The sequence below is a fragment of the Callionymus lyra genome, chromosome 4 (genome assembly GCF_982586985.1).
Source record: "Callionymus lyra chromosome 4, fCalLyr1.hap1.1, whole genome shotgun sequence".
NCBI classification, from domain to species: domain Eukaryota; kingdom Metazoa; phylum Chordata; class Actinopteri; order Syngnathiformes; family Callionymidae; genus Callionymus; species Callionymus lyra.
In genome coordinates, this window is record NC_141821.1 from 30,930,232 (window position 1) to 30,956,627 (window position 26,396).

Sequence of the window (26,396 nt, forward strand, 5' to 3'; positions counted from 1 at the left end):
AAAGGCCCCGTAGTGATGTACTGCGCATGCGTGATTTCAAATCGAAATCGTCCCACCACAACAAACCTAGAATGTATTTGTTATAAGTTTTAACCATAAACCTTGTGTTACATATTTAATATGGATGTGTTTTTCCGGGTCTAACTGGTCCTCGTGACCGTCCGAGAGCACGATGGTCGTGGAGGTGGAGAGCTTCTATGGCGTCTACATGCTGTTCTGTCTGAACCCCAAGTTTAAAGGACGGATCTACATCGGCTTCACCGTGAACCCCGAGCGCAGGATCGGACAGCATAACGCCGGGCGACACCGAGGGGGAGCGAAGAGGACCAGCGGCAGAGGACCCTGGTACGAGCCGAGACCCGTCATCTAGACGTTTGTGTTGCATCTAAAGGTGTCCCTGTGTGTGTGTGTGTGTTTCTTCTTCTGTGCAGGGAGATGGTCCTCATCGTGCACGGGTTCCCTTCAGACATCGCTGCTCTCAGGGTCGGTAGAAAAGTTTGTTTGTACAGCATTACTCAGAGATTAGATCAACATGTCACTTGTGTAGCTGAACTGCAAAACGTAAATAACACAATATAAACAAATACATTTGTGTTATTAATGTTTTCTCAAAGGTGCTGCACGAGAAATGGGTTCAATATTAAAATACAGTGGCTGCCTTAAAGTGATTTAAATATTTGCAAGTTAGTGAAACAAATTTAACAAACTTGTGAAACTAATGTTCAACATCTTGAAACAAACGTACACATTGAGACAAATTACACAATTGTGAAACAGAAGTAATAACGTTTGAAAGGAAGTAAGTAAGTAAGTCATTTTTATTTGTATAGCGCTTTTCCAGACCAGGGTCACAAAGCAATTGAGAGAAATAAATTAAACCGATTGAAGAAATTGTAAAATAGCTGGAAAATCTATTCTGCTAGAGTCAACTGTATCCTCTCATCCTCAGTTATCGACGGGATCTCTTCGGATTTTAAAGTTCCTTTAGCTACGGAGGACATAATAAATGCTGCCATCTAGCGGCCTGAAGTTTAATTGCAACTGAAAAATGAACAAACTGAATATTTGCATGTTAATAACAAAATCATTAAATAAATGTACATGTTTTCTGTCATTTTTTATTTTTATTTGAGTTTGTTTATTGAGTCTGTACATTTTCTTTGCAAATCCCAGCCACCGTAGAAACTCTCAACTCAAGTCCACTTAACTTTATTCATAGAGTACTTTAAAAATACCAGCAGTACAAGAACATAACATGTCACACAATGTAAAAACAGAACTTGAGGAGATGAGAAAAAGCAAATAAGTAAAAGGCACTAAAAACAGCTATGAGTCTCATGCAGTGTAAAAATCAAGGGAATAAAAGTGAACTAACAACTAACATAGTTTTTTAAATGAACCTCATATATGATCATCTGATGATATCAAGTTTATCAATGACCTCGTGACGACCTCTCAGCACGTGGAGTAACTCTGGTGTTTCCCCCTCAGTTCGAGTGGGCGTGGCAGCACCCCCACTCCTCCAGGCGTCTCTCGCTGGTCTCCCGGCGCTCCAGGAAGGAGTCCAGCCTTCAGTTCCACTGGCGTGTTCTGTCCAACATGCTGCGCGTGGCCCCGTGGAACAGGTTACCCCTGACGGTGCGCTGGCTGAAGCAGGAGTACAGGATGGACTTCCAGCCCAGCCTGCAGCCTCCTCTGCACGTCCCCATCGCCTTCGGCAGCGTGAGGGCTAAGAAGAAGTCGACGTCGGCGGGAGACGAAGACGACCAGATGTCAACATGCTTCATCTGCAGGCGCCCGGTGAAGGTAAGAGTCCGCCGTTGTTCTTCGGTCGCCCTTTGGTGGACTCACGACTTGCATTCAGTCTTCAGAGAAGCTGAGCTGCTTCCACCCGTCCTGCCAGATGAGCAGCCATTTGATCTGCCTCGCCAAGCTCTTCCTGAAGCCGGAGCCTTCGCATCTGCTGCCTGTGGAGGGCCAGTGTCCGGCCTGCCACGGCTGCCTGCTGTGGGGGAGTCTGATCCGCCACAAACAAGGCTGCCTGGGAGACCTGGAGGAGTTTTCTCCGTCTGCCTCACAGGTAGGTCCTTCACACAGTGAACACGGAGGATCTCCTCTAATGTCCTGTTCCTCCACAGAGCCACTGGGCCAACGAGCTGGAGTTATACTGACAGAGACTCACGCCATGATATAAATGAGTATTTATTATGAAACGTGTACCTGAAACTCAACATACATCAATGTTATCCATTATTTTTAAAGCTTTTTAAACATGTTTTTAATCCTGAAAAGAATGTCTCAACAAATTAAAAAATATCAGTAATTAAGTTTGCATTTAAGTGAATATTATCAGATTAAATGACATTTTAGTGGTTTCTCTAAATCTCCTGAAATTGTTTTGTGGTAAATATATTGTTTATAAAACCTGATAATAAATGTGCTACAATAAATGTTTTATATATATATATAGTTTGTTTATAAAGAAGCTTCACGTCGCCACCACTAGTGGGCAGTAACAGCATGTAGCCAACCTCACAGATTTAGTGGGTCTTTCCCTTCCATTCATCGTCTGTGACAAAGCAGCTCTAAATACGAGTTATTGAAGTGACTTTACGCCTGATTGAATCACAACAAAGTGTTACTGTGTGGACGCTGGTTCTTTAAAAGGATCAGTAGGTGATTTGTGTCCAGTTTGTCGTCACTGCTGGACTGCAGGCGTCTGAACCGTGATCACCGGCTGGTCATTAAAAGAAAGAGAAAGTGAGCGTAAAAGTTTTCTGGGAGCTGCTGGGTCGTGTCGACTCACCATTTTGGGAGATGGAGCGCAGCAGTTGACCACCTTGCAGCAGTAGGCGGCCAGAGTGGCTGAGATGGCCAGCAGGGCCACATTGATGAGGGTGCCCTCGGCGTGGAGGTGGGAGTTGATCCCCTGGTGAGTCAGTCAGTCAGTCAGTCGTCATGGCGACACCGACGCGAGGCCGTCACTGTGACCACTCACCTCCATCTGATCGCAGGCATGTTGTTCTGTTGTGGTTATGTTTTCGGTGTACAAATCCCAGCAGTATTGCACGTGAGACTCCATCTTGACCAGCGAGCACACCATGTTGACGAAGGAGGCCACACACGCCACGATCTGCATCGCTAGACACCCTCGCAGCTGAAACCATTACATTAGTGCTCGTGTGAGTAAGCAAGCTTGAGTTGCACACACAAGAATGTGGCGATGCGATACATATGAGGAAACAGCAGCATCGCTGCGATATATTGTGATAAATATAAGATACCGTATGAACAAGGATATATTTGTAGTATTGTCTTGACTGAGTACTTTGACTCTGATGTTGCAGAACTTCTCTTGACGAAGTGGTACTTGAAAACCAAAATATAACAAAACATCAGATGCTAGAGTCAACTGTATCCTCTCATCCTCAGTCATCGACGCTTCAGATTTTAAAGTTCCTTTAGCTACAGAGGACATAATAAATGCCGCCATCTAGCGGCCTGAAGTTTAATTGCAACTGAAAAATTAACAAACTGTGAATATTTGCATGTTATTTGTTACTTTGAAAAATCGATTTATTTTTTATTTTTTATACTTAATAGAAGTATAAACCAAAATGAAAATATGATTGATGCAGTGCTGTTGAAAATCCATACAGTATTGTGGAAGAATACAGTGTATGGATGAACTACTTTCTGACTCGAGTATCATAATGCTTCATGAAATAGTGTTGTCTCTTTCAGAGCTCAGTAGGGGGCGCTCTTGGTTTTAAAATCATTTATGGTTTCATTTGCAAAGTAGTTAATCGACGAGAGAGCAAATAGTTTCATGAAGCCTTGACACATCAGTTCACCAGACCTGGACTCACCGTGGGCAGGTGTAGGTTCTGCGCTGCTATGGCCAGACTGCCTGCGATGATCACCTGAGAAGGAGCGCAGCATCATACATGTGCACCATCGAGAGATGAGCCGGTGAGACATGCATGCTCTCCACCTACCATGGCGGACGAGACGAACAAGGGGATGTCGGTCCCTTTATCGCTGAGGTCTTTGGAGAGGAGGACGCTGATGGTGAGGACCTGGAACAGGCTCAGGGTGATCTGAGTGATCTGAAACACAGCAGCGACGTAGCCAATGAAATGTTGCATCTGGAGGACGGACGACTACAAACCCCGAGAGCTTTGGGTTCCGCCTCCAGGTACTTCTGTTTTCGGAGGCTGTTTCTCTGGAAGGTGACGGCGACCAGAGGACTCTGGCTCGGCGGGTTCTGAGGCGGCTCCACCACCACTGCTTCCTCTGAGAATCAAACCAGCCTTGAGTTTGACCGTTGAGTAGAAATCATCGTGGCCTCATAACAGCCCATCTATCTAGCCATCTATGAGGGGGGTCTCACAGTCCAGGGAAACTGATCCAGGGCCACAAAAGTCACCTCGACCTCAACTCTTTTGATATATTCTTCAAGACTTCTCACCAGATAATTTACTTTCACTCATTCCCTCCATAGAAACCTGATGAGGTTTTATTAAACAGTGACGATATTATAAAAGCTCCAAAGGTCTCAAGAGTTGAAGTTTGAAGAAAACCTGCTCTGGATTACCTGCAGATTTTGAAAAGAAACATCAGAAATGGATGATAAATGTTGGTTTGCTTGTTTTTGCCAAGAACTTCTGAGTTCTTCTCAGTCTGGAAAGAGAAAGACTGTCTGTGCTGGTATTGCTGTTTTGATGTTCGAGAACAGATGAGTATGTTTCTGTCATTGATACTTTACAGTTATTTAAAAATGTATTAAAATAACATTTTCTTTAATGATAAATGTCGATACACTGTTTCTTTGATTGACATTACATAAGTATATGTAATAACTATTTAATTTGACACATTAAGTGGGCAAGACAAGTTTGGCGGGAAAGAAGGAAAAAAATGCCAACGAAGAAATTGATTCAATACATTTAGCATAGCTACTTACTAGCTAGTTGATAACAATGCTAGTGGTTGTCATTTTTGGTTAAAGTTAAGCAAAGATGTGTCCTAAAGTCTAAATTCTGTAAACATCCAATAAAAATAAAAATAAATTGTAATTTCTAATGTCAGGTTGAGAGATTTTCTAATGCTCAGATGGACCCTAACCAGGGAAAACCTTTGCTACAGTTCACTTGTTCATTCATTTCTGTTCTTAGTATATACCCAGAAAATCACTTTTCAAAATAAAATAAATTTAAATTACAGTATAATCCAAACTGTCGATGCAGGGCAACAATTGATGACTTATTACCAATTTGTTTGCCAATATTGACTATGGAAACCCCAAAATGTATATTTTATTAAGAATATAATTAATTAAAGTTAAGTCGTGTTGAGAAGGTCAGGGTTCAAATGAGGTCCAAACACCAATTATACTGACTCACAACTGTGTGAACACTGTAGCTTAACTCTGAAAAGAACGATTTTTTTTGGATTTAAACATGTGTGTTGTCTTTTTACAAGTTGTTTGTGGAGCAGGACAGTGTGTGTTGCAAGTGTGTGTAACGGAAGAGAGAATGAATGCCAGAATCAACATCTGGTTCTCATCATCAGAAGCAGAACAAACGTGTATTCTTACAGTAGAACCTAAACATGTACACGAGTCAGCTTTACCTGCCATCATCGCGGCGTCTGCTTTAGCTTTCGAGCGGGTTGGACTCCGGGGTTCGGGCTCGTGATTCCAAAGATTCCACGGATGAACTTTCCCCAAAAACACGCACAGCTCGAGTACCGTTATGGACGACACAAGTTTCCCCCCGAATATTTTTTTCCAGACAGCTCCCCTTGCACCCCGCCCTTACTTGTTTGTAATTTTTAAACGGATAAAAAAAAGTTTCGATTAATCAAAAATAAGAGACGAAATCGATTCACCAAGTCGTATATCTAATTTAACACTTGTAATATAAATTAAAACGTTTTTCTTCTGCTGAAAAGCTGCGGTTCAATGTTCCGACAAAAATAATTTGGAGACAAACTGCGATCCATCCCAGTCTTCTCAGTACATCATTGTTCTTGAAGTTTTCCTCAGAGAATCTAGTTTTCCATTTCTTTAGAAAGTCGCCTTTAAACAATGCGTGGACTGTTCGAGCAGCACGATCACGGCTGTGTCATTTCAGAAGATATTTCACTTGAAAACTCGTATCAGAAGTAGAGAGTACTTGTACTTTCTCTCTATGTCTGTGGGAGCAAAATAACGCATAAATATATAGTTTATAAGGGTTATGATGCTGTTCATTTTACTTATTGATATCCCAGAATAAATAACCTTATACACACTACAAATATTTCTGTTCATTTACCCTAAAGCTCTAAAGGAACCATCATAAATATGGATGTGTTCAGACCACTGATAAATACAACCTTATCGTGTTTAACGTCAGCACCAGAGGTCGCCAGGAGAGGGCATAATAACGAGTATTGAGTCTTTTCAGAAAACCTCCTGGTATTTTTTAGCTAAAACGTATTTAAATCATTTTTTAAAAATTGTTTTAGTCACAGGACTTGAATCAGACACAACTGTTCTGTTGCATGACAGCAATTCTATCAGGTGTAATTACCACGTGAATCATGTGTACAAAAACCTGTATAAGCAGGTTTAAGGAAGTCTATTCAAAATCCGTAGTTAAACTGACCAACCCAGTCAAACAAACCCCTTCATTAAAAAACAAACTTCTGGATATGTATTTCAAACTCAAAGGCTTGAAGGCTACATCTGGCCAATTGTATCATACATTTATAGAATTCTATTATAACCATCATGCTCATCGTGAACTCTTGAACTTGATAGCAAATATCAGAACTAAAATAGTAAGAAAGACTTACATCTGCTGAAGAGGAAGATAGAAAATAAGGGAATTAAGTGAAACTGAATTAAAAGGAGGTTATGTTATGGTGTAGCCTGTAGGATTTATAATAGTATAACTGGAAAAGACGAATTACGAACAGGAGTCTGTTCTGGAAGAAAAGGTAAAGTGCACAAATTATATGAATTATTCTTCCATTTCTTTTGAAATCTGTACAGAATAAGATGCCAGATGCGTAACAACACCTACAGTGAAACATTTACATTATTCTATACTAATTTTTTATTGAACAAACCACAAACACACAAATTTGGTAGAAATATAACAACTTTTAATGGCACATGTGAGTAACAACATGCTGACGTGGCTGTCAAAACAGTGGACTTGCATGTCTTAGTTGCTTCAATCTCAAAGATGACCTGACGTGTGTGAGACTTCGGGAAAACACATTCCACCATGTGACCTTACATTCGCACGTCAAAAGAAAGGATTAATGATTTGTTTCTAGTTTCTCAGCAGAGGAAGTAAAGTTTACAAGGCGTCAAAAAGCTGTAACAATTTTTGTTCAGAAATCAACGTAATTTTGTGATGTCAACCCGAAGGAGGAAGTGAATATGTTAGGAGTCTCACATGGATGTCTCTGAGGCGCCACACAACAATAAGAAAGTAAAGGTACAACGTAACGACGCAATCAGTGCAATTCAATTCTCCTTCATATCCGTTTGATTTCCCTTTGTGTTGATCCACATGCTCAACAAATTCCCTTTTAATAAAAATGCGACATAGGAAACAAGATTTGACATTTTCAAGATATACTGACCACAGTTAGGTGTGTTTACATGAATATTAAGAAGCCTCCAGCTCCAAAGAAGCAAAGAAAAAACTTAAAATCCTGCAAAACTGTGAAACATAGATGACTGCCTTTTATGCTAAATGAACGAGCTTCGCTTTTGAACTCTTGAAAGACAGTTTTGAATCTGACCAAAATCTCATAACATTTCTTAGTTTTATCCTGTGTTGGTTGTTGACTCAAACATATTACTGTTAATTATCATGACATCTTGGAGTGAAGGCATCAAAACAGATTCTTTCAAAACTTGTTTGTCTTCTTCGTGTTTCTCGTGACAACATTTCTGTGCCTTCCATGTAAACAAAGCAGGTGACGCGATCAAAAACAAGATGAGCCGAACACATTATACTATAGAAAGCTCTATGTTTGGAAGAAAATCAAATGAACAGAAGAGATTTTTAGTAACAGAAAATCTTAAAGGCAGCTAAAATAATACAACAAATCAATAGTTAAGTTGATCTCAGTATTAGTCCCCTTTCAAATCTAACTTCCTTCATTCATGCTTTTTTAACTGTTCTGTTTTTCAGCTTTATTGCTTGGAAGTAAGTTCATTTGACTGACAGGCTGTTCTCCAACAACACCAATAACTACATAAACTTTAGAATGTTTTGTGTTAAGTACACTCAATCTGTGTGTACTCATAGATGACCTGATTAGGACTCGATCATGCGTAACCTTTGTGCAGTAGACTTCTTTGCCAGTGATTGGTAAGTTTGTCTCTGAACTTTGAACTTCACACCAACACAAGCTGAACAAACAGAATTAACTTCCATTCAGAACCTTTCTCTATAAAACACATTAATTTCTTTCCCCAACTTGGAGACAAAAGAACAACAACTAACTTCATCATTGGTTACTGGCAGCTGTTCATCTCCTGGCCTGTGTTACATGAGGTGTGTCACCCTTCCTGAGGTGTGTACTTCAGGGTGTTGTTTGTATTGACACTTCTGCCTTAAAACTTGACAATAACTTTGAAAGTAGCTACGATGCTAATGTGCTTCTGGGGAGCCACACATGAAATAAAAGCCAAATTTAAAAATCACGATAAAAAGATAATCCTGAAAATCTCTCCAAGAAAAACAAAAACAAAGGACTTGATCCATTTTGTTGGAAAAGGAACCTGTGACCTCACAGCGTCTGGTAGCCGTCGGTCCTCCTGCGGCGGCTCACTAGGTAGACCACCAGCACGATCACGATCAGCACCAGCAGTGTCAGTCCAACGGCCACTGGGATGCGGTAGTCGGGCTGGTCAGCGAGGCAGTGGTCGGCTGGAGAACAGAACACACACATTAGATCTGCTGCCACTTAAAACAGTGTCCACGTGGCAGCAGCACCACATCCTTCAACCCACACTGAGATACTAAACTGGGTGACACTTACGAAAGCCAAAGTCGTTGCTCTTGGAGAAGTTGAAGGCCTGAAGTCGGTCTTTGGTGACGTCCAGATGGAATCCGTTTCCCATGTATACGGATTCCGTCTTGCAGGAATAGGAATTTCCGATTTTTGCAGAAAACAAATGCATAGAGGTGTTTTTGGCAGAGTTCTTGCTACCTGTTGGTACAATAAGAAATTTAATTCAAACAAGATGTTCCCTCAACCTGTTCTGCTGCATTGCTTCAAAAATAGATGGGAAGTTTCCTGTAACACCCTGTGCCAGTAAAAGAGATGAACCCAAGTTTGAGGTGAGTGTAGGCCAGTCTTACACAGCACAGGTAGAAAAACCGGTTTGGCTGAATTGATGGAGTCACAAGACTGCCATTGGAAACACAAAAAAACATGACAACTAGCTGGAAATAATACTAATGTAAGTGCATCATACGGAGGCAGATTCTGTTGACCTTGTGTTGGCTTGTGTAGCATCCTTTTTTCAACAATAAGCCTTTAGATTAGAACATATAATAAAAGAAATACAAAATAAAATTGACAGTTAGCTATCAATTAGCTAACTGTCAATTAGGTTTGATAGTTTGTCCGTACACTGTACAAAAATGACATCTGACAGAACAACGGCTTTTAAGTGCTAAAGGCTAAAGCAAAACTTCCACATGACAGACACAATCATGCAAACCATCTTTGGGGAAAAAAAAGGTAAACTGTTTAAGTCAAAGCAACGGGTCTTTCTGTCAACATGGTTAAAAGCATATGTTAGCTTTCAGCTACTCTTACTGTGTCCTCCAGCATGAGTCATTGTGTTGGCGTATGTATGTAGTGTAATACCTTTGACTCATTCTGAAGCTAAGACTAGTACACTATACCTTATCATGAACTCACCAGTTTTCATTGGGTAGTTGATGTCGAAACTCACTGTGTCGGCGTAGACCGTGTTGTTACCGACACTCTGAAAGGAACATTTAAATGGTAGAAGAAAGAAAAAGGTTTATTACTTTGCATGTAACAGAGGTGTACCTTTCACGACGTCAAAGATAGGTCAAGCATGGAATGAGGAAAGTTATTGATATACATTTCTAAATGGCAGGTCAACGGATAGTTGACCAACTGTCTTTTCGGGATGTGCTTTTAACTGGGAAGCTTGGATCTGCAACATTGTTCCTTCAATCACTAGCCAAACCTTGTGACCATAGATGAGAGAAGGAACGCAGATCGACCGGTAAATCAAGATCTTAGACAAAAATGTATTATTCTCAAAGATACTTTGTTTAGAAAGTATTTGGGTCGATGAATCATAGATTACAACAGTAATATGTGTTGAATGAAAAGGAAAGTCAGCAATAACATCAATTCTTTTAACGCCCTACAGTCTGACATTTTCACAGAAGTATAAACATATGAGGAGGAACAATGACATTTCATTGTATTTCATATTACCAGGAAGAAGAAGTGAAAACTGTTTCAAAACAGGTTGAACTACTGACAAGACTAAACCATTGGATAATTTACCTTGTTGAACAAGAATGTGATAAAACCCTCTGGGAAGACCAGAGTCAGGTTAGCCTTGGTTTCTGCACAGAATCCTTCTCCCTTGGTCTTGTTTGGATTAACAGTGAAGGTCCCGTTGTTCTTAAAGAAAAGAGAAGAAACATTTGGACTCTGACACAGTTTTAACCACCTTCTCATGCACCAATCAGACGCGATCCAATGACACATCCCGTGGTCATTACTGGCCTAACATCGGAAAATAAAAAGCTTGTGAAACAAAATAATGAAAAAGCTAACACTCGCAGAATAAGATGTGGTTACAGTGCACTTAGAAAGAAGGGTTGTCTAGATAAAAAAGACCTAAACAATGAGCCCAACATGTGTTGACCAGTGAGCAGGTTGGTAGTGAAGGTATGCACTCATCTGGCACATTTTTACCTTAAGAACCTGGTTAAAGAAGTTCTGGGTTTGATCCTCATGGCTTAGATGCACTTATTCAAAGCTACTTTTGGCAAAGGCTTGTTTCCATATTACACGTAACTATAAGTAATAAGAAGACAAGCTGTCCACCGTGACACAAATTCTGCATCTACTCTGAAGACTGATGAAAGTGCCATTGCAAATTCTTTTTTTTTTAGTAAATACAATAATGAAACTAACCTCTTTTGAAACCAGTCGGACCTGCAGCGCCATCTGTGCCTTCAGGCACACAGATTTTTTATCTTTGGACATGATGGAGTAGTTTCCTACAGTCACAGGGGTTGAAGGTGTGGGCTTCGGAGGTGTAGGTTTCGGAGGTGGAGGCTTTGCAGTGGTAGGTTTCGGAGGTGGAGGCTTTGCAGTGGTAGGTTTCGGAGGTGGAGGCTTTGCAGTGGTAGGTTTCGGAGGTGGAGGCTTTGCAGTGGTAGATTTCGGAGGTGGAGGCTTTGTAGTGGTAGGTTTCGGAGGTGGAGGCTTTGTAGTGGTAGGTTTTGGAGGTGGAGGCTTTGCAGTGGTAGGTTTCGGAGGTGGAGGCTTTGCAGTGGTAGGTTTCGGAGGTGGAGGCTTTGCAGTGGTAGGTTTCGGAGGTGGAGGCTTTGCAGTGGTAGGTTTCGGAGGTGGAGGCTTTGCAGTGGTAGGTTTCGGAGGTGGAGGCTTTGCAGTGGTAGGTTTCGGAGGTGGAGGCTTTGCAGTGGAAGGATGTTTTGAGGTTGTTTGATTGGACGGAGAAGAAGACTTATTAAAAGGACTAGCTGTAATTGTTTTTGTTGGTTCGTCTGCTTCATTTTCTACAGCTGTGACAGCTGCAACCACAAAAGCAAAAATAAATGTAATATGTTACCATCATGTTATCTTTTACCAACATCATGCTGTTTAACATGTAAATGTTCAGTGACCTTAAGTGTCCAGGGAGGTGCCTTCACATAAAATGTATTATTGTTTTTGTAATTAAAAATATATAGGTATATAAAATAGACTATAAGATAATATGTTGTTTGATTTGGTTTTAAATAAATCACATGCATAATGACTCAAACTTCTCTATATAATCAGTGACTTATATGTAACTTGATCCAATGGATAATTTATCTACTTTTTGATGAATATTGACATTATAACACCTAAAAAAAACATTGAATAGGGAAAATAAAATGATGATTGACTTTATGGAAAACAGAACTTTCTATGATGAGAATAAAAAAAAACAACACTTTTACTAACACATTACCTTGATGTCATTTCATCAGTTCTGCTCGTTCTACCACTAGGGTCAAACTCAATCACACAAAGAGCCCAAAAAACTTTCATCAGGCGGCGGAACGAATATGTATATTCCGGATCCTACAGTCAAATATGAGGAAGTACAAGTCTGATTCTAATTGTGTCCTTTCATTTCTGGAAGTTTGAATCTTAATAATCTCGTGTTTTTTCCCTTCTATCTAACACTCCCATCACCTTTGTCAGTATCTGTAACACTGGCCCTTCTGTAGGTGTATCAATATATCAATATATCAATATATCAATATATCAATCTATCAATATATCAATATATCAATCTATCAATCTACTTTCATTTAGAGCCAACCTTCAGGGCCACTAAAACCAGTCAGTGTCCTTGAGTTTGACACATGTATGAACAAATAAACACATTGGAAGTAAAAGAGAGCCTGTTGTCGTTGAGGGTCTTTTTTGAAAACCACTGACACCATGTTGCAGCGTGTGACTCAGAGCTGAGCACCAAAGTTCCAGGAAGTCATAGAAACACTCCTTTCACGCGACAAAAAACATTAAAAACACGTGAATAAAATACATTCAATTCAATATATTTATAATTACAGACCAAAGCAACGACAGGCGGATTGCGCCATGACCTGCTCTAATAACTTTTATTTATTTTTTCAAAATCTATTTAAAGTCTGGTAAAGTTAGCTGAAGTGAGTTATTGAAGTGAACACACCTGTAACGACGCAGCAGAGCAGTGAGGCAAAGATGAACACGTTCATGGTGACTGGCAACTGTCGGAGTGACGGTGACTGACTCGCGTCTTCGCACTTGAACTCAATCGCGCACTGCGATCAGAAAAGATGGTGCGCAGAATGCGACAGGAAGTACTACAAAATAAAAGATGTGCGGGCAGGGACCACTTTATTCCAACATAATAGCAACTATAACCACAAAAAAAACAGAAATGTATTTATTGTGATCACATTAGATTTACGGAATAGCATCATCTTTAATCTTATGATGTTCAATGATTTCAGCCTTTCCTTTATTTTAAAATCGGAAGTGCAATCTTTAGTAAATGATTACAATATTTAGTTTGACCAAACAAAACAAGACTTCTATTTCTCAGTAAACGAAAGCGTCGCATGCAACTGATAAGTGTCACCGATGACAAATAAGCGAGAGGTTTACGAATCGAAAGTAAATGAACAGTGGGGGTCTGATCACGCTATCAATCGTGTGAACTAGAAAAAGTCAACACAACTTTTAATAATAATACAACACTTACCATGGTTAATATCCATTTAAATCCTATACTGACCGGTAAATCGAGTCAAGTTGAAATAGTACAGTTTTTAAATTAAGTATCACCTGTTTTTATAGTTGATGTATTACAGTATTATAGCGTATGTAGTAGAACTACCAAATGCAGGGACGTTTATAATCCTGCTGCTGATCAATCCATATGATAATAATGATTATTTAAGGGCTTACCAGAGAAAAGTTTCGAGTTTCCGATGCATTTGTAAACGTGGTACCAGCCACAGAAAGAGTAATTTCAATGTAAGTTAGTAAGTTATTTATATTTTTAGAGCGCTTTTCCAGACCAGGGTCACAAAGCAATTAAACAATCAAAACAATACTCAATAAAATATATACTTAAAAGGTCAAGATAACACCGTATTGTTACCTTTTGAAGGGAGTTTTTTTTACCTGTAGAAGTAAGGTTAGTTGTAGGTGACAACTGACAACAGATTAAGTACTGTTCATAATTTAGAAGGTACCAAGGTGATGAAACTGGACTGTGTAGTTTTGGGAAGACTTTTCACTTTGCATCCAAGAGGCTTCTGCACTTGCTTTGGAACCCTCTGGATAACCATGACCTGAATGAATAAGAACTTTCACAGACAGTTAATTGTTATATTATTACCATATGTAGTAACATCCCTTTCATAAAAGTAGTTGTCTTGTCTTAAATACATTATTATTACTATTTGTAATTGTAGCGGTTGTGTAAGTACCAGTTGTGATATCATTTGGGTTAATCTAGAAAGCAGTGCCTTATCTGTCTGATCCATTTTGACACGCACAAGTTGTTTGTGTTTAAATGTATTTAAAAAGAATCAAACTGTTCAATGTAGTAAAAATTCAACTTCAGTGTTTGAATGTCTTCTCTAAGTACAAAAAACATGGACAATGGCTGTGCAATAAATAGCTAGACTACTTTATTAGTTTTAAAACCTTGCCTCTTCACCCGGCCCATCACCCCAGGAAGGATGTGTGGCTGTTCATCCTCTTTTCGAATCGGGTCATCTGCCAGAGCCCTGAGAGCTGGAGGTTCCTACATGGTATTTTTGCTGTTTCTAGGGCTACAATCTTGCTCTGTTGGAGCCACTTCACCAGTCTTCTCAATTAGTTATTTTCTTTAGCTTTGGTATTGAACTTCTGAGGATCCTTTGGGCGACTTCAATTCGCTAGGCAGGTTCTATGTCAGTCATGTCATGGTCTAGAACAGGTGTTCCAGTAATCCAGGTGTGGTTAGAGAAACTAAACTCAGGTGGGATAAACTACAGTACAGTTTTAACAGGAGGGTCAATCACTTTTTCCACATAGGGCTGTGAAGGTTTGGATTTTTTTTTTAACTGCATTTTGCTTTCTTACCCGAGAAACGTGAAAAGATAAGAAAGAAGGAGGCATAAACTTTTTCATTCCACTATTCGATTCAGATTATTTGTATAATCCAGCTGTAGCTGTATAGGAGTTGTGTAAATGTTTTGAATATGAACTCATGAATGCTGTAGTATTGGCAGAATGGACTAGTGGTGGTAGTAGGGTGAAGGAAGAGCAGCATTATTGGTAACAGAAACAACAGTACAAAGTATCAGGAGAAGTTACAACAACGAGTGTTGAGTTTGGAGTTTAGTAACTTTGGTGGCTCAGACAAGTTGAGCCTGCGTTAACCGTATATGACCTCACAAGGAGGAACTGCGAACAGACTGGTTCCCTCCACCTCGTGACCAAGTGCAGTAGCTGCGTCAGAGCCTGAAAACATCCACTTCCTGAACTAGCCCTGATCCCGAGATGCAGCCACAGATCAGAAGCTGACTCATCAGATGTGCATGTTGCAATACTGTGAGACTTCTTGTATTCCTTCTCTAAAAGTTCAGCTCAAAACGAACCGCAGCAAAGTCGTTCACATGTTCAAGTCCATTAATTTGAAGCTGTCCGGCTCTGTTTGCCTTCTACAAACATTGTGGTCAGATTTTGAAACTAATGTTGACCTGAACTTAAATGCGGAAGTGGAGCTCAGAATGTCAGCAAGAAACTGGTTTTCATTCTTGCACACCCCCACAAAAGGACAGAAAGAAAACTCAATGCATATCTCTGCCAGTGACATCGCAATGAAAATCTACTTTGCAGCTGCAATCTAGTGCTAAACTATTTGTTTATGAAAATAAGTTGTTGTGCTGAAACAGCGTAATACATAAGTGTTAAATAACGTTGTAAGTAAGTAAGTAAGTAATATTTATTTATATAGCGCTTTTCTAGACCAGGGTCACAAAGCACTTAAACAATCAAAACAATACTCAAAAAAGTATATACTTTAAAGATCAAGATAATACTTAGAACAACACAGGAGTTCCAGAAAATCAAGGAAAAGCCTGAACAAATAGAAACGTCTTAAGATGTTTCTATTTTATGTCTACTTTTACTGTAAATCATTTACTAAACCGAATGTAATGAGTTAGCTTTCATTGGGCAAAGTATGGCTAAAAATCTTTTTTTAAACAATATAGTAAGATTTCATAATCAATACAATAAACATCTGAATTAAAAACGTTACATTTATATCCTGCTTTCTTTTACTTTAATGTCATAGGCTGTGACAAAGGGAGAGTAATGTACAAATTCCAAAAAGCATAGTTTTAGTTCCAGCTAATGAAGACATTTCACGTTAATTCAAAACCTTTCATCGGTCAGATTGTGTTATCTCAATAAGTTTTAAATGATCTAGTGTCTTATTATTCAGTCTTCTTTGACCTTGTGTCAGTGTTGGGAATATTTATGGATTATTGTGGACATCTAGTGGAGAACTTGAAAACACGCTTCCTGTTTCCGAATGAGAAAAGAAATATGGCATTGAAATGCGTCTAAATGGATTCAGAAACAGTTCCCATGTCTCTGGATGATTTCTTGATGTTTATTTCTAAAAATGACCTGGTCAACGAGAACCTGCATAAACTTTGAAGCGAGACATTTCAGGCCAATAGTTGGTTATTTTTGTGGCAGATATTTCTATTAATAACAACATGAACTAAAAACTAAACTTAACCTAAACTAAGAAAGATTCTTAGATGTAAACACCGAAAAAGTAAAGAAAACTAAAGACTATTTTAGAAAACCAGAAAACAACAACAGAAAAACAACATAAAATCAATACTTTAAACTAAACTATGAAACATATTTTAAAACGATGTAAGCACTGTGCACTAACGATTATTAAAAAATCCAAAACATGTTGTTTGATATATTTATTTTTTGCTAAACAACCGGATCGGATTTGTATGGTTTGAAAAGTTGATATATTTAGTCAATTTGGATAAAAAATGTTCTACTCGTAAAAATATTATTTGATTCATTTTACTGTTGTGTTGTGCTATATGTCAGTCATGATAGAGTGTATTAAACAAGTGAAACTTCAAATACACATCTGTCTTCCGCCTTGTTACTGTTGGTTCTATGGATGACGTCAACAGCGTCATATCGAACTCCACTTCTACGAGGCGATTGTATTTCCCGCGAAATGTGTTATGATAATGAGGTCCCGCTCGGCCAATCGTCGAGCGCCAATCTCACCAGGCCCCGCCCTCGATGACGACTCGAGCAAGACAAACGTACTAAACCATAAAAGGAGTGTACTCACGCATGCGCAGTGGCTCGAGTTTTGTTTGAAGTCAACTGCCCTACAAGCAGCAAAGTCGCCTAAGCATTCGCTTTTTAGCACAATTTTCACCTTTTCTTTCGGGTCAAAGCAGAGTTTTCTCTATGCATCGCAGGGACGATGTTAGGCCAACACTACCCGAACACCGACAAGTCGCAACAAATGGCCAACTATGTGGAAGATTATCTGGAATGTGTGGAGTCTCTGCCACTGGACATACAAAGAAATGTGTCTCTGCTTCGGGAGATCGATGCCAAGTATCAAGGTAACGTGAACATCTTCCTCCCCTCAAGTGTGTGTGGAAGCTGGTGCTGACACGGAGCTTTGCCTCCCGATTCCACCGAAGCTCCTCGGCTTTCCATTCGTGTAGTTCGTCCAAGTAACCAGGAAACTAACTAGTAAGACTAACCTACACTTGGTAAGACCCGCGTGTTAAAATTACAAGTGGAGCGTCCGTCAGTTGTCCAGCTCTCAAACACTCCCTCCGGTGACCGACGAACTCCATTGAGAAAAACGTCAGTTTAGCGTCTCTCGCTGTCGATCGACGTGTTTCCGCCGAGAAACAAGTTCGTTTGGATGCTTTCGTTCGTGTGACTCTAACGCTTCATTCGGCTTCAATTTCAGTCGAAAAGCGTGTCTTTCACGAGGTGAAAATGTACTTTTTTTTTCTAGAGAAGGTTGGTTGTTTCCACAGGGATTACACGCGAACGTCACGAACGCGTCAACACTACGAGTGTTCGCCATTTATCGTCAATGTCGAGCATTCTTTTAATAAACTGGACATGTTTTTCCCCGGACTAGAGGAGTCCAAAAAAATGTGTGATGTCGTCTATGGAGTCTGGCGTCACCACATGCCAGATGCATCGAGTCACTCCAGTGTGTTTGTGAGTCTGTGCTCGTGCACGAGTGCGCGTGTAACGAGGGGCACGATCTGTGTTTCACTCTTTGTTGCTTCTGTTGACGCGCCTCAGTGACGCGCTGTTCCGTCGATGCATCGACAGCCTCGGTGACTCGAGCGTTTGTTGTTGTAACACGAATATGTTTTAAAGAGAAGCGTCGCTTGTTCTTCTGGGTCTCCTTCCGTGAACCGTGTAGCCGGAGAGCTGGACTCTCGTCAGCCTGAGCCTCCCCCCTCCTGCTCGCTCCCTGCTCGCTCTCCCCCTCCTCCCTCCGCGCTTTCGTCATTTCCGGTAGGCGGGAATGTGTTTCCCCTCCTCTTCCGGGTGCTTCAAAACATGACCCTTTGTTTACCGAGCGACATGTCACTCCTGTCGAGATGCATTTGTCTTCGGACGAACTCAGGATGAATGTGTCTCTCTTCTGTCAAATATGCTGTCAATCATGTATTTTTCTGACAGTGACGCCTTAAAAAATGATTTCTATTTTATTATTGTAATAACGCTGAATACTTGCTTAAGTCCTTGTTTGGGACTTTCTTGGATGTTTTTTTTCTTCAATATAACGAGTGAATATTTAAATCATACTTGTAAAAAGAAAGTTATTTAACGTTTTAACTTCACCCATCATATATATATATATTTTTTTTGAACTTGTTTATTGTCAATTCACATCAATCATAGATGACATATCCATAATATGTAGTATACATACAACAAGGTAATCCTATTCAAGTCATACATCAGGTAGATACAAGAAACACAGCAATACAAAAAAAAAAAACGACAACAACCTTTACCTTGAGACAAATTAAGTTAGAGCTAAACATTCAGTTCAACATTGTCTGTATTCAGATAATGCATCTTAATATACTTTTACTTCCATCATATTTTTGATCCTCTATTTTCGTAGTATATAATATGGCTCCTGAGGGAACTTGATTCCTATTGAAGTTTATCTGTCCTGTATAAAGGAAAACATGACGTTGAAGTTATTCATTTAATGTTGTTAAAAAACGGATAGAAATCAAGCTTATTAATGCCTTTTGTTATTTAATACATTTAGATAGTTTTTATTTAGTTCCATTTGTTTTGAAACCCGTTTATATGTAAAATACATTCAAAATTTAATGTAGTATTTTGTGTATTTGTAAACTAACAATTATATATTTTAGCAGATTATTTGTTTGTTGTAAAACAAAGTTTACAAATTACATACTCCATCTGTCTTGAAAAATGAAAAGTAACCTTGGGTGTTCAGTGTGACCTTGGCGACCCTTGACAATGTTCTACTGTAGTTCTATCATCGGGTCAAACTTGAATCCTGTGTCATGTTTATTTCATGCATTCTGTCCAGCAACTCAATCCAGAGCTGCTCAACCTTCCAGCCTTTTCTAACGGTTCTGTGTTTGTCTCCACAGAGGTGTTGAGGGAGGTGGACGAGGTGTTTGAGAAGTACAAGGGCGAGCAGGATGCTGCCCATCGCAAGCGACTGCAGTTGCAGCTCCAGCGAGCCCTCATCCTCAGCCAGGAGCTGGGCGACGAGAAGATCCACGTGGTGACCCAGATGACCGAGCTGGTGGAGAACCGCTCGCGCCAGATGGACGCTCACTCCCTGTGCCTCCAGGACTCCGGTGAGGCCGAGCGGCCGCAGACGGAGCGGCGCACCAGCATCCAGGACGCGGCGTCTCAAGAGCGCGCCTCCACGCGGCGGCCGCGGCGACAACGCAACAGCGAGAGCAGAGACTCCAACCACCCCTCGGCCAACGGTTCCATCATAGACGACCCTGTGGAGGAGCTCCCCACCCCGCCCCCCAGGGAGAAGAAGTCCAAATCCGCAAAGAAGAAGAAACGAAAGTCCAAACAAGAGCGGGACGCCTCGCCGGTGGACTTCGCCATCGACCCCAACGAGCCCACTTACTGCTTATGCGAGCAGGTGTCTTACGGCGAGATGATCGGCTGCGACAACGAGCAGTGTCCCATCGAGTGGTTCCACTTCTCCTGCGTCAACCTGACCTACAAGCCTAAAGGCAAGTGGTACTGCCCAAAGTGCAGAGGGGACAATGAAAAAACCATGGACAAAAGTCTGGACAAGAACAGAAAAGACCGGCGCTCCAGGTAGTGGTCCGCCCGAGGACCACTGGAACGGGACCGCAGACTGTGGAAGCACAATCGAGCAGCATTGTAGCTGCGCTGAAGTGAATGGAGCACAAGCTTAGGTCGAGCCAGCAGCGACCACTGGTCCTGCTGCTGAGACTCATCATCATCATGCAGTTACTTTGTGAGATTGTTCAAGTGGATTCATGAGTACATCTGCTCAGAATGACCTTCATCACAGTGCAGAACATACCAGCAGAGCATTGTGGCATCAGCTCATAAGACTCTAACCCTCAAGGAAGACAATTTTACATCTGTTGCATTTTTGTTTGGATTAAAATCTACTTTATTTGGATTTAATGCACCATCAAGAGCTACTCAAAGTGTATATGGAAGAAGGTTTGACAGAAATGTCAGAGGGTGACATTTCCCTGAATCATGATCATCTATTGGTTAGAACACTTAAACGGGATGTTTGTTTTCACTTATCGTTGTGTACATTTTTCATATTCATTAAAAATATAGCAAATCATTACTTCTGTCTGTGTTTTAACCAACAGGGGCCAAAGTTTAAGTTGTGCAGATGCATAAATTGACTTCAACACAGACCCACATAACTTTACATTTTTCTCCTCAAAACTTGTGCTTCCCCATTCTTCGTTGCATACGCTTTTTGGGATTTTAACTTGCTAAAAAAAACAACTTGGAACAATATAAACATGTATGGAGTGTGATCTAGGTTTCCTTTTGTCCAACAAGTTTTTTTTTTTTTAATAGGGGAAAAAACGCCACATGGACCAAAGCTGAAATACTTAAGTCAAGATGTGTAATGTTGACTTGTTAGACCTGATATTATAAAGTTGCTATTGTTCAGGAGCCTGTATCGAAGTTACAGTATTGGTACTGGTATTGAACATTTGAGATCAATATACGTGGCTATGTTTGGCGTGTCAGCTATAGTGATGTAAGCATGGCTCGTGGAAGCGGAAGTGCATTAATAGTTTTTAAAAGTGATGGTTATTGAAGTTGCATTCTCAGAAAAGGAAGTTAGACATGATCAGGTTCATAGGAACTGATAACAGCTCGTACTGGTGATTCTGTGCGCTGGAATAAAAGATCAACCTGTAGATCAACTATTTATTTACAAATAAAAGTTCATCTTTGTCAAAAAAAAACAACTAAAGTAATTTGAAAATCACTAAAATGTTTGTACAAAGCCACATGAGTAACAGCAAACATTCCGTCCAACATTTAAGGCTCCAGGAGTCGCATAGGAAACACGGCAGTGTAAGCGGGGCGCCCCAGTTCGGAGCCGAAATAGAAACGACATGGCACTCCACATTGGTTCCTGCTGGTGGAAACGGTTCGAGCAGGTGCATCCTGAGTTTTCCCAGCCTGCTTTGCTTCTCCAGGTGGACGATGAGCAGGTAGGTGCATGTTGGTGAAGACGCACGTCGTCCGGACACAGCAGAAGTCTGCGCTGGCATCGAAGAGCAGCCGACATCTAGTCGTCTTTTCCCCCAGTTTTACTTAACTGCAAGAAAATAATGTGTTCAGAGGAATGTTCGACGCACTTTTACCAAAATAAGAGTTTTACTTACATGCTGCGTCGATGTCACGAGGAGAGACAGAAAAGATGGTTAGTCTGGGCTTTTTGAACAATGCTGGCATCTTGTGGAGAGAAAGCAAATGTCACCTACTTTGATCACGTCAGTCCAGTTCCAGCCTCGGGGAAGTTCTCCTTTGTTATCTGAAGGCAGATGTCACAGTAAGAGTAGATCGACAGCCTCGACCCAAGGTTCCAAACACAAGATGCTGCACCTGCTCTGCTGACCATCTTTCTCTTCTGAGCTTTGGTCAGCTGCTCCTTCTTCACCTTCTTGTCCTTCTTGGGGGAGGTGGACACCTCGCTGCTGCTCAGAGTCTGAGACATCAACACACTTCCATAAATACAATTTTAAATAACAGCCTGCCTTCTCATGCATCTCAATATCTAAAGAGTGCAAACAGAAAGTATTGACATGTTCAATCTGGGACCTGAAACTAAGTGGACATACTGACCACAGCAGAGACGACAGGTTTGTGGTTCTCCATCAAGGTCTCCTGGTTCTCTTTGGCCCACTCGAACAGCGTATACATCATGGCGGTGCCCAGATTGGCTTCCACCTGCTCCTCCATCTTAGACAGGATCTGCTGCTTGTTTTCTGGGGATCTGCCATCAAAACAACCACAAGAAATGTCATGTTTAGATTATAAACAAATGAATAACTGCAGAGTGTGAGGACAGAATAAAAGAGTAGACACTCGCTTTTGTTTTTGGAGGAAGTCAACGTTTTCTGTAATGACGTCACCAATGACAGCATAGAACCAGGTGCAAAGGATCATGGGATGCATAAGTCACTGCTAAGGATAAACAACATAACAGCTACAGCTAGAATACTTTAGATTTGTTTCTCCAACATAATGTAATAGTTTTATTTATTCCATAAACTGTTTTACTGATTACAGAAAAACTAATTTCAGTGACAGCGAATAACAAAATATTTGGTTGTCAAAAATGAGATGTTTGTCCCATTTCACAGACACGCTACATACTAGTTTATTTGATTTTGAGTTTGTTTCTTTAATTTACATTTATTTTTGATGCAGGGAAGATGATCATTGTGCTTTTATTTGACTCTCTTCCCAAAAATGTATTTTAAATATTTGCATATAGTTTTCTTTTCTTACTTAAATACTGTTGAATTATTTCAGCTTCTTTAGGCACTTTTGAACATCTTGAACATGTTGCAACAATACCATAATAATAACGGTGATCACTTTGGACACAATTGCCATCACATAAAACTTTTCATACCCCATCTTTATTCTACAAAAGTGTCAATTTATTTAGTTTTACAATTTCTTTGCTCACTAAAGGCTTTTTTACAGGTTATAGATTAAACAAAGTTTCCAATTTAACTGTATTTTCTTCATTGTTCGTTTTGTTTATGAACTAAATTACAAAGTATATATTCATTTAATAAAAGAGGCTGTTTTACACTCATTTTTGTCTAAAGTATGACTAGTGTCATTTCACAGTAGTGCAAAAAAGTTAATATTCCAAAACTGGTATCAGATCATTATCCGTCGATGCTCAAAGCCCAAGTATCGGTAACAGTATCAGGGCCATAAAAGTCGGATCGTGCATCCCTAAAAAAAACAACCAAAGAACGCTTATGTGTGATTAAAAAACGCTTTTTTAACCGTCTTCATGGCTGCTTAGGTTGTTGGAGGGAAGGCTGGAGTCAGGAAACTTATTCATAAATATAACCAACATTTGTCAAAATTTGGAAAGAAAACTTACATCTTATTGTTAAAAAAAGCTTCCATGGACATTTGAGGAGCGGTCTCAGGATACGTCTCCGGCCATGTGAATTCCAAGATGAACGATTTGGTGTCTTCCAAGTCTCCTATCTATACCGAAAAACAAGGGTCACTATATGACAATATAAAATACAAGACATAAGCAAATCCCGGATTAAGGAATGTCAGAGACACTTAGAAAGTTGAACACAAAACAGCACCAAAATAAGAAGTTGCACAATGACAGTAGAAATAGAGTTTAGTCAGTAGAAATAGAGTTTAGTCAGTAGAAATAGAGTTTAGTCAGTAGAAATATAGTTTAGTCGGTAGAAATATAGTTTAGTCAGTAGAAATATAGTTTCGTCAGTAGAAATAGAGTTTAGTCGGTAGAAATAGAGTTTAATTGGTAGAAATAGAGTTTAGTCAGTAGAAATATAGTTTCGTCAGTAGAAATATAGTTTCGTCAGTAGAAATAGAGTTTAGTCGGTAGAAATATAGTTTAGTCAGTAGAAATATAGTTTCGTCAGTAGAAATAGAGTTTAGTCGGTAGAAATAGAGTTTAATCGGTAGAAATAGAGTTTAATCGGTAGAAATAGAGTTTAATCGGTAGAAATAGAGTTTAGTCAGTAGAAATAGAGTTTATTCATTAGAAATAGAGTTGAGTCAGTAGATATAGAGTTGAGTCAGTAGATATAGAGTTTAGTCGGTAGTAAGAGTTTAGTCGGTAGAAATAGAGTTAAGTCGGTAGAAATAGAGTTAAGTCGGTAGAAATAGAGTTTAGTCGGTAGAAATAGAGTTTAGTCGGTAGAAATAGAGTTGAGTCGGTAGAAATAGAGCTTAGTCAGTAGAAATAGAGTTTAGTCAGTAGAAATAGAGTTTAGTCAGTAGAAATATAGTTTCGTCAGTAGATATAGAGTTTAGTCGGTAGAAATAGAGTTGAGTCAGTAGAAATAGAGTTGAGTCAGTAGATATAGAGTTGAGTCAGTAGATATAGTTGAGTCAGTAGATATAGAGTTGAGTCAGTAGATATAGAGTTGAGTCAGTAGATATAGAGTTTAGTCATTAGAAATAGAGTTGAGTCAGTAGATATAGAGTTGAGTCAGTAGATATAGAGTTTAGTCATTAGAAATAGAGTTGAGTCAGTAGAAATAGAGTTGAGTCAGTAGATATAGAGTTGAGTCAGTAGATATAGAGTTTAGTCGGTAGTAACAGAGTTTAGTCGGTAGAAATAGAGTTAAGTCGGTAGAAATAGAGTTTAGTCGGTAGAAATAGAGTTGAGTCGGTAGAAATAGAGCTTAGTCAGTAGAAATAGAGTTTAGTCAGTAGAAATAGAGTTTAGTCAGTAGAAATATAGTTTCGTCAGTAGATATAGAGTTTAGTCGGTAGAAATAGAGTTTAATCGTAAGAAATAGAGTTTAATCGGTAGAAATAGAGTTCCGTCAGTAGAAATAGAGTTTAGTCGGTAGAAATAGAGTTTAGTCGGTAGAAATAGAGTTTAGTCAGTAGAAATATAGTTTCGTCAGTAGAAATAGAGTTTAGTCGGTAGTAATAGAGTTTAGTCGGTAGATATAGAGTTTAGTCTGTAGAAAAAGAGTTTAGTCGGTAGAAATAGAGTTTAGTCAGTAGAAATAGAGTTTAGTCGGCAGATATAGAGTTTAGTCGTTAGAAATAGAGTTTAGTCGTTAGAAATAGAGTTTAGTCTGTAGAAAAAGAGTTTAGTCGTTAGAAATAGAGTTTAGTCAGTAGAAATAGAGCTTAGTCGGCAGATATAGAGTTTAGTCGTTAGAAATAGAGTTTAGTCAGTAGAAATAGAGTTTAGTCGGCAGATATAGAGTTTAGTCGGTAGAAATAGAGTTTAGTCAGTAGAAATATAGTTTCGTCAGTAGATATAGAGTTTAGTCGGTAGATATAGAGTTTAGTCGGTAGTAATAGAGTTGAGTGTCATCCACTTAAACTCACTTAAACTCATCCACTTAAACTCACCCGAAATTGAAAAGAAACAGGACTGACTTCCTTGAAACATTCATCTCCCTCATAAATGGAGCGAAGGGCCTCGAGCTCCATCTGTAGACGAACAACATGGAGAGAAAAAGGTGAGTCATATAAAATATTGACATACATTAGGTTCTAGAACATACAATAATGCAAAGAAACACCAGATGTTAACTATCATCGCAGCACTAAACATAGTTCACTTTTTTTCTGAAGGCGAGTAAATATAACAAATGTGTGTTTAGATAAAGTATGACCGCGTAACTATTGTTTTATTAAACATTACAGAGTAATATGGCGATGAGATCATCAGGTCGTTTTTACTGAACCTATGCTAGTATTTATGTTAGCATCCATTGGCTAACACTAGCTAGCCTTCCTCTTACTATTCGTTCGTACCTCTTGATCTTCGTTGGCTGTCATCGTGTCCACAGTTGTCTTCCTGGCACACGCGTACAGAAGAGGATTTAATCTTGCAGCAGGATCACGAATCCATTTGTGACTCTTAAACTTTGTGTGCGGAACGCCTCAGCTGGAGCTGCATGTGGCACCGGGATAAAGCGTCGCATGCGCGTATCCACTTCCTGTGGAAGGATGTGCTCTTTCAAAGTAAAGCTTTTTGCTCGTGATTTCCAAAATGAATCACATTAAACAAACTATACAACAATTTATTGGTTTGCGCTTCCAATAGTGCCGTTTGTGGCAGCTTGTGTTGACCCTCAAAACATAGTATTAAGATAAGATAACCCCAAGTGGAAGAAGATGAGCTGAGATTTTAGATTTCTTTATTCTACCACATTGGGGAAATCTGAATTGTCTCAGCTGTAGTACACAGTTGTAGTACATTAGTAAGTATATTTAAAAATGTT

General features: G+C 39.7%; 5 protein-coding genes across 6 annotated transcripts; 2 read left to right on the forward strand and 3 right to left on the reverse strand.

Annotated features, from left to right (window-relative positions):
* The first annotated feature begins 48 nt into the window (after positions 1-48).
* Positions 49-2,245, forward strand: slx1b (structure-specific endonuclease subunit SLX1B). Of its 2 annotated transcripts, XM_087788217.1 has the most exons (5): positions 49-345; positions 432-483; positions 1,492-1,806; positions 1,865-2,080; positions 2,139-2,245. In XM_087788217.1, exons 1-5 carry the CDS (start codon positions 173-175, stop codon positions 2,169-2,171), a joined length of 789 nt encoding a protein of 262 aa, XP_087644343.1. In that variant the 5' UTR covers positions 49-172; the 3' UTR covers positions 2,172-2,245. The 2 variants fall into 2 exon arrangements, with proteins under 2 accessions (XP_087644343.1, XP_087644342.1); XM_087788216.1 differs by having other exon boundaries at positions 1,492-2,080.
* On the reverse strand, positions 2,187-5,769 carry LOC148082517 (uncharacterized). Its single transcript, XM_087788219.1, has 7 exons — positions 5,635-5,769; positions 4,172-4,296; positions 3,999-4,109; positions 3,870-3,923; positions 2,999-3,157; positions 2,807-2,929; positions 2,187-2,737 (listed from the first exon to the last, which is right to left on the reverse strand). The coding sequence occupies exons 1-7, from the start codon at positions 5,642-5,644 to the stop codon at positions 2,699-2,701; spliced, it is 621 nt and encodes a 206-aa protein (XP_087644345.1). The 5' UTR covers positions 5,645-5,769; the 3' UTR covers positions 2,187-2,698.
* Positions 5,770-7,133: 1,364 nt separating this feature from the next.
* On the reverse strand, positions 7,134-13,115 carry LOC148082518 (macrosialin-like). The gene is made up of 6 exons (XM_087789719.1): positions 12,989-13,115; positions 11,212-11,834; positions 10,573-10,692; positions 9,946-10,012; positions 9,055-9,225; positions 7,134-8,942 (listed from the first exon to the last, which is right to left on the reverse strand). The coding sequence occupies exons 1-6, from the start codon at positions 13,032-13,034 to the stop codon at positions 8,803-8,805; spliced, it is 1,167 nt and encodes a 388-aa protein (XP_087645845.1). The 5' UTR covers positions 13,035-13,115; the 3' UTR covers positions 7,134-8,802.
* A 4,058-nt stretch (positions 13,116-17,173) lies between these two features.
* On the forward strand, positions 17,174-20,725 carry ing2 (inhibitor of growth family, member 2). The gene is made up of 2 exons (XM_087789721.1): positions 17,174-17,462; positions 19,515-20,725. Exons 1-2 carry the CDS (start codon positions 17,318-17,320, stop codon positions 20,213-20,215), a joined length of 846 nt encoding a protein of 281 aa, XP_087645847.1. The 5' UTR covers positions 17,174-17,317; the 3' UTR covers positions 20,216-20,725.
* A 582-nt stretch (positions 20,726-21,307) lies between these two features.
* Positions 21,308-26,086, reverse strand: rwdd4 (RWD domain containing 4). The gene is made up of 7 exons (XM_087789722.1): positions 25,927-26,086; positions 25,519-25,599; positions 23,537-23,646; positions 22,252-22,402; positions 22,012-22,114; positions 21,792-21,940; positions 21,308-21,724 (listed from the first exon to the last, which is right to left on the reverse strand). The coding sequence occupies exons 1-6, from the start codon at positions 25,948-25,950 to the stop codon at positions 21,831-21,833; spliced, it is 579 nt and encodes a 192-aa protein (XP_087645848.1). The 5' UTR covers positions 25,951-26,086; the 3' UTR covers positions 21,308-21,724; positions 21,792-21,830.
* Positions 26,087-26,396: the final 310 nt, after the last annotated feature.

What these genes read in the sequence shown, in the direction of transcription:
- slx1b (XM_087788216.1), top strand. Translation starts at nt 173, where the DNA reads ATGGTCGTGGAGGTGGAGAGCTTCTATGGCGTCTACATGCTGTTCTGT. An exon ending in CAGACATCGCTGCTCTCAGG is followed by an intron (nt 484 to 1,491) that starts GTCGGTAGAAAA and finishes TTTCCCCCTCAG; the next exon opens with TTCGAGTGGGCGTGGCAGCA. An exon ending in TTTCTCCGTCTGCCTCACAG is followed by an intron (nt 2,081 to 2,138) that starts GTAGGTCCTTCA and finishes GTTCCTCCACAG; the next exon opens with AGCCACTGGGCCAACGAGCT.
- LOC148082517 (XM_087788219.1), bottom strand. An exon ending in CGGAACCCAAAGCTCTCGGG is followed by an intron (nt 4,110 to 4,171) that starts GTTTGTAGTCGT and finishes GCTGTGTTTCAG; the next exon opens with ATCACTCAGATCACCCTGAG. An exon ending in TGTTCGTCTCGTCCGCCATG is followed by an intron (nt 3,924 to 3,998) that starts GTAGGTGGAGAG and finishes GCTCCTTCTCAG; the next exon opens with GTGATCATCGCAGGCAGTCT.
- LOC148082518 (XM_087789719.1), bottom strand. Translation starts at nt 13,034, where the DNA reads ATGAACGTGTTCATCTTTGCCTCACTGCTCTGCTGCGTCGTTACAG. An exon ending in TCCGACTGGTTTCAAAAGAG is followed by an intron (nt 10,693 to 11,211) that starts GTTAGTTTCATT and finishes CTTTTCTTTAAG; the next exon opens with AACAACGGGACCTTCACTGT. An exon ending in GAGCAACGACTTTGGCTTTC is followed by an intron (nt 8,943 to 9,054) that starts GTAAGTGTCACC and finishes TCTGTTCTCCAG; the next exon opens with CCGACCACTGCCTCGCTGAC.
- ing2 (XM_087789721.1), top strand. Translation starts at nt 17,318, where the DNA reads ATGTTAGGCCAACACTACCCGAACACCGACAAGTCGCAACAAATGGCC. An exon ending in GATCGATGCCAAGTATCAAG is followed by an intron (nt 17,463 to 19,514) that starts GTAACGTGAACA and finishes TTGTCTCCACAG; the next exon opens with AGGTGTTGAGGGAGGTGGAC.
- rwdd4 (XM_087789722.1), bottom strand. Translation starts at nt 25,950, where the DNA reads ATGACAGCCAACGAAGATCAAGAG. An exon ending in CAGCCAACGAAGATCAAGAG is followed by an intron (nt 25,600 to 25,926) that starts GTACGAACGAAT and finishes GTTCGTCTACAG; the next exon opens with ATGGAGCTCGAGGCCCTTCG. An exon ending in GCTTTTTTTAACAATAAGAT is followed by an intron (nt 22,403 to 23,536) that starts GTAAGTTTTCTT and finishes TTTTGATGGCAG; the next exon opens with ATCCCCAGAAAACAAGCAGC.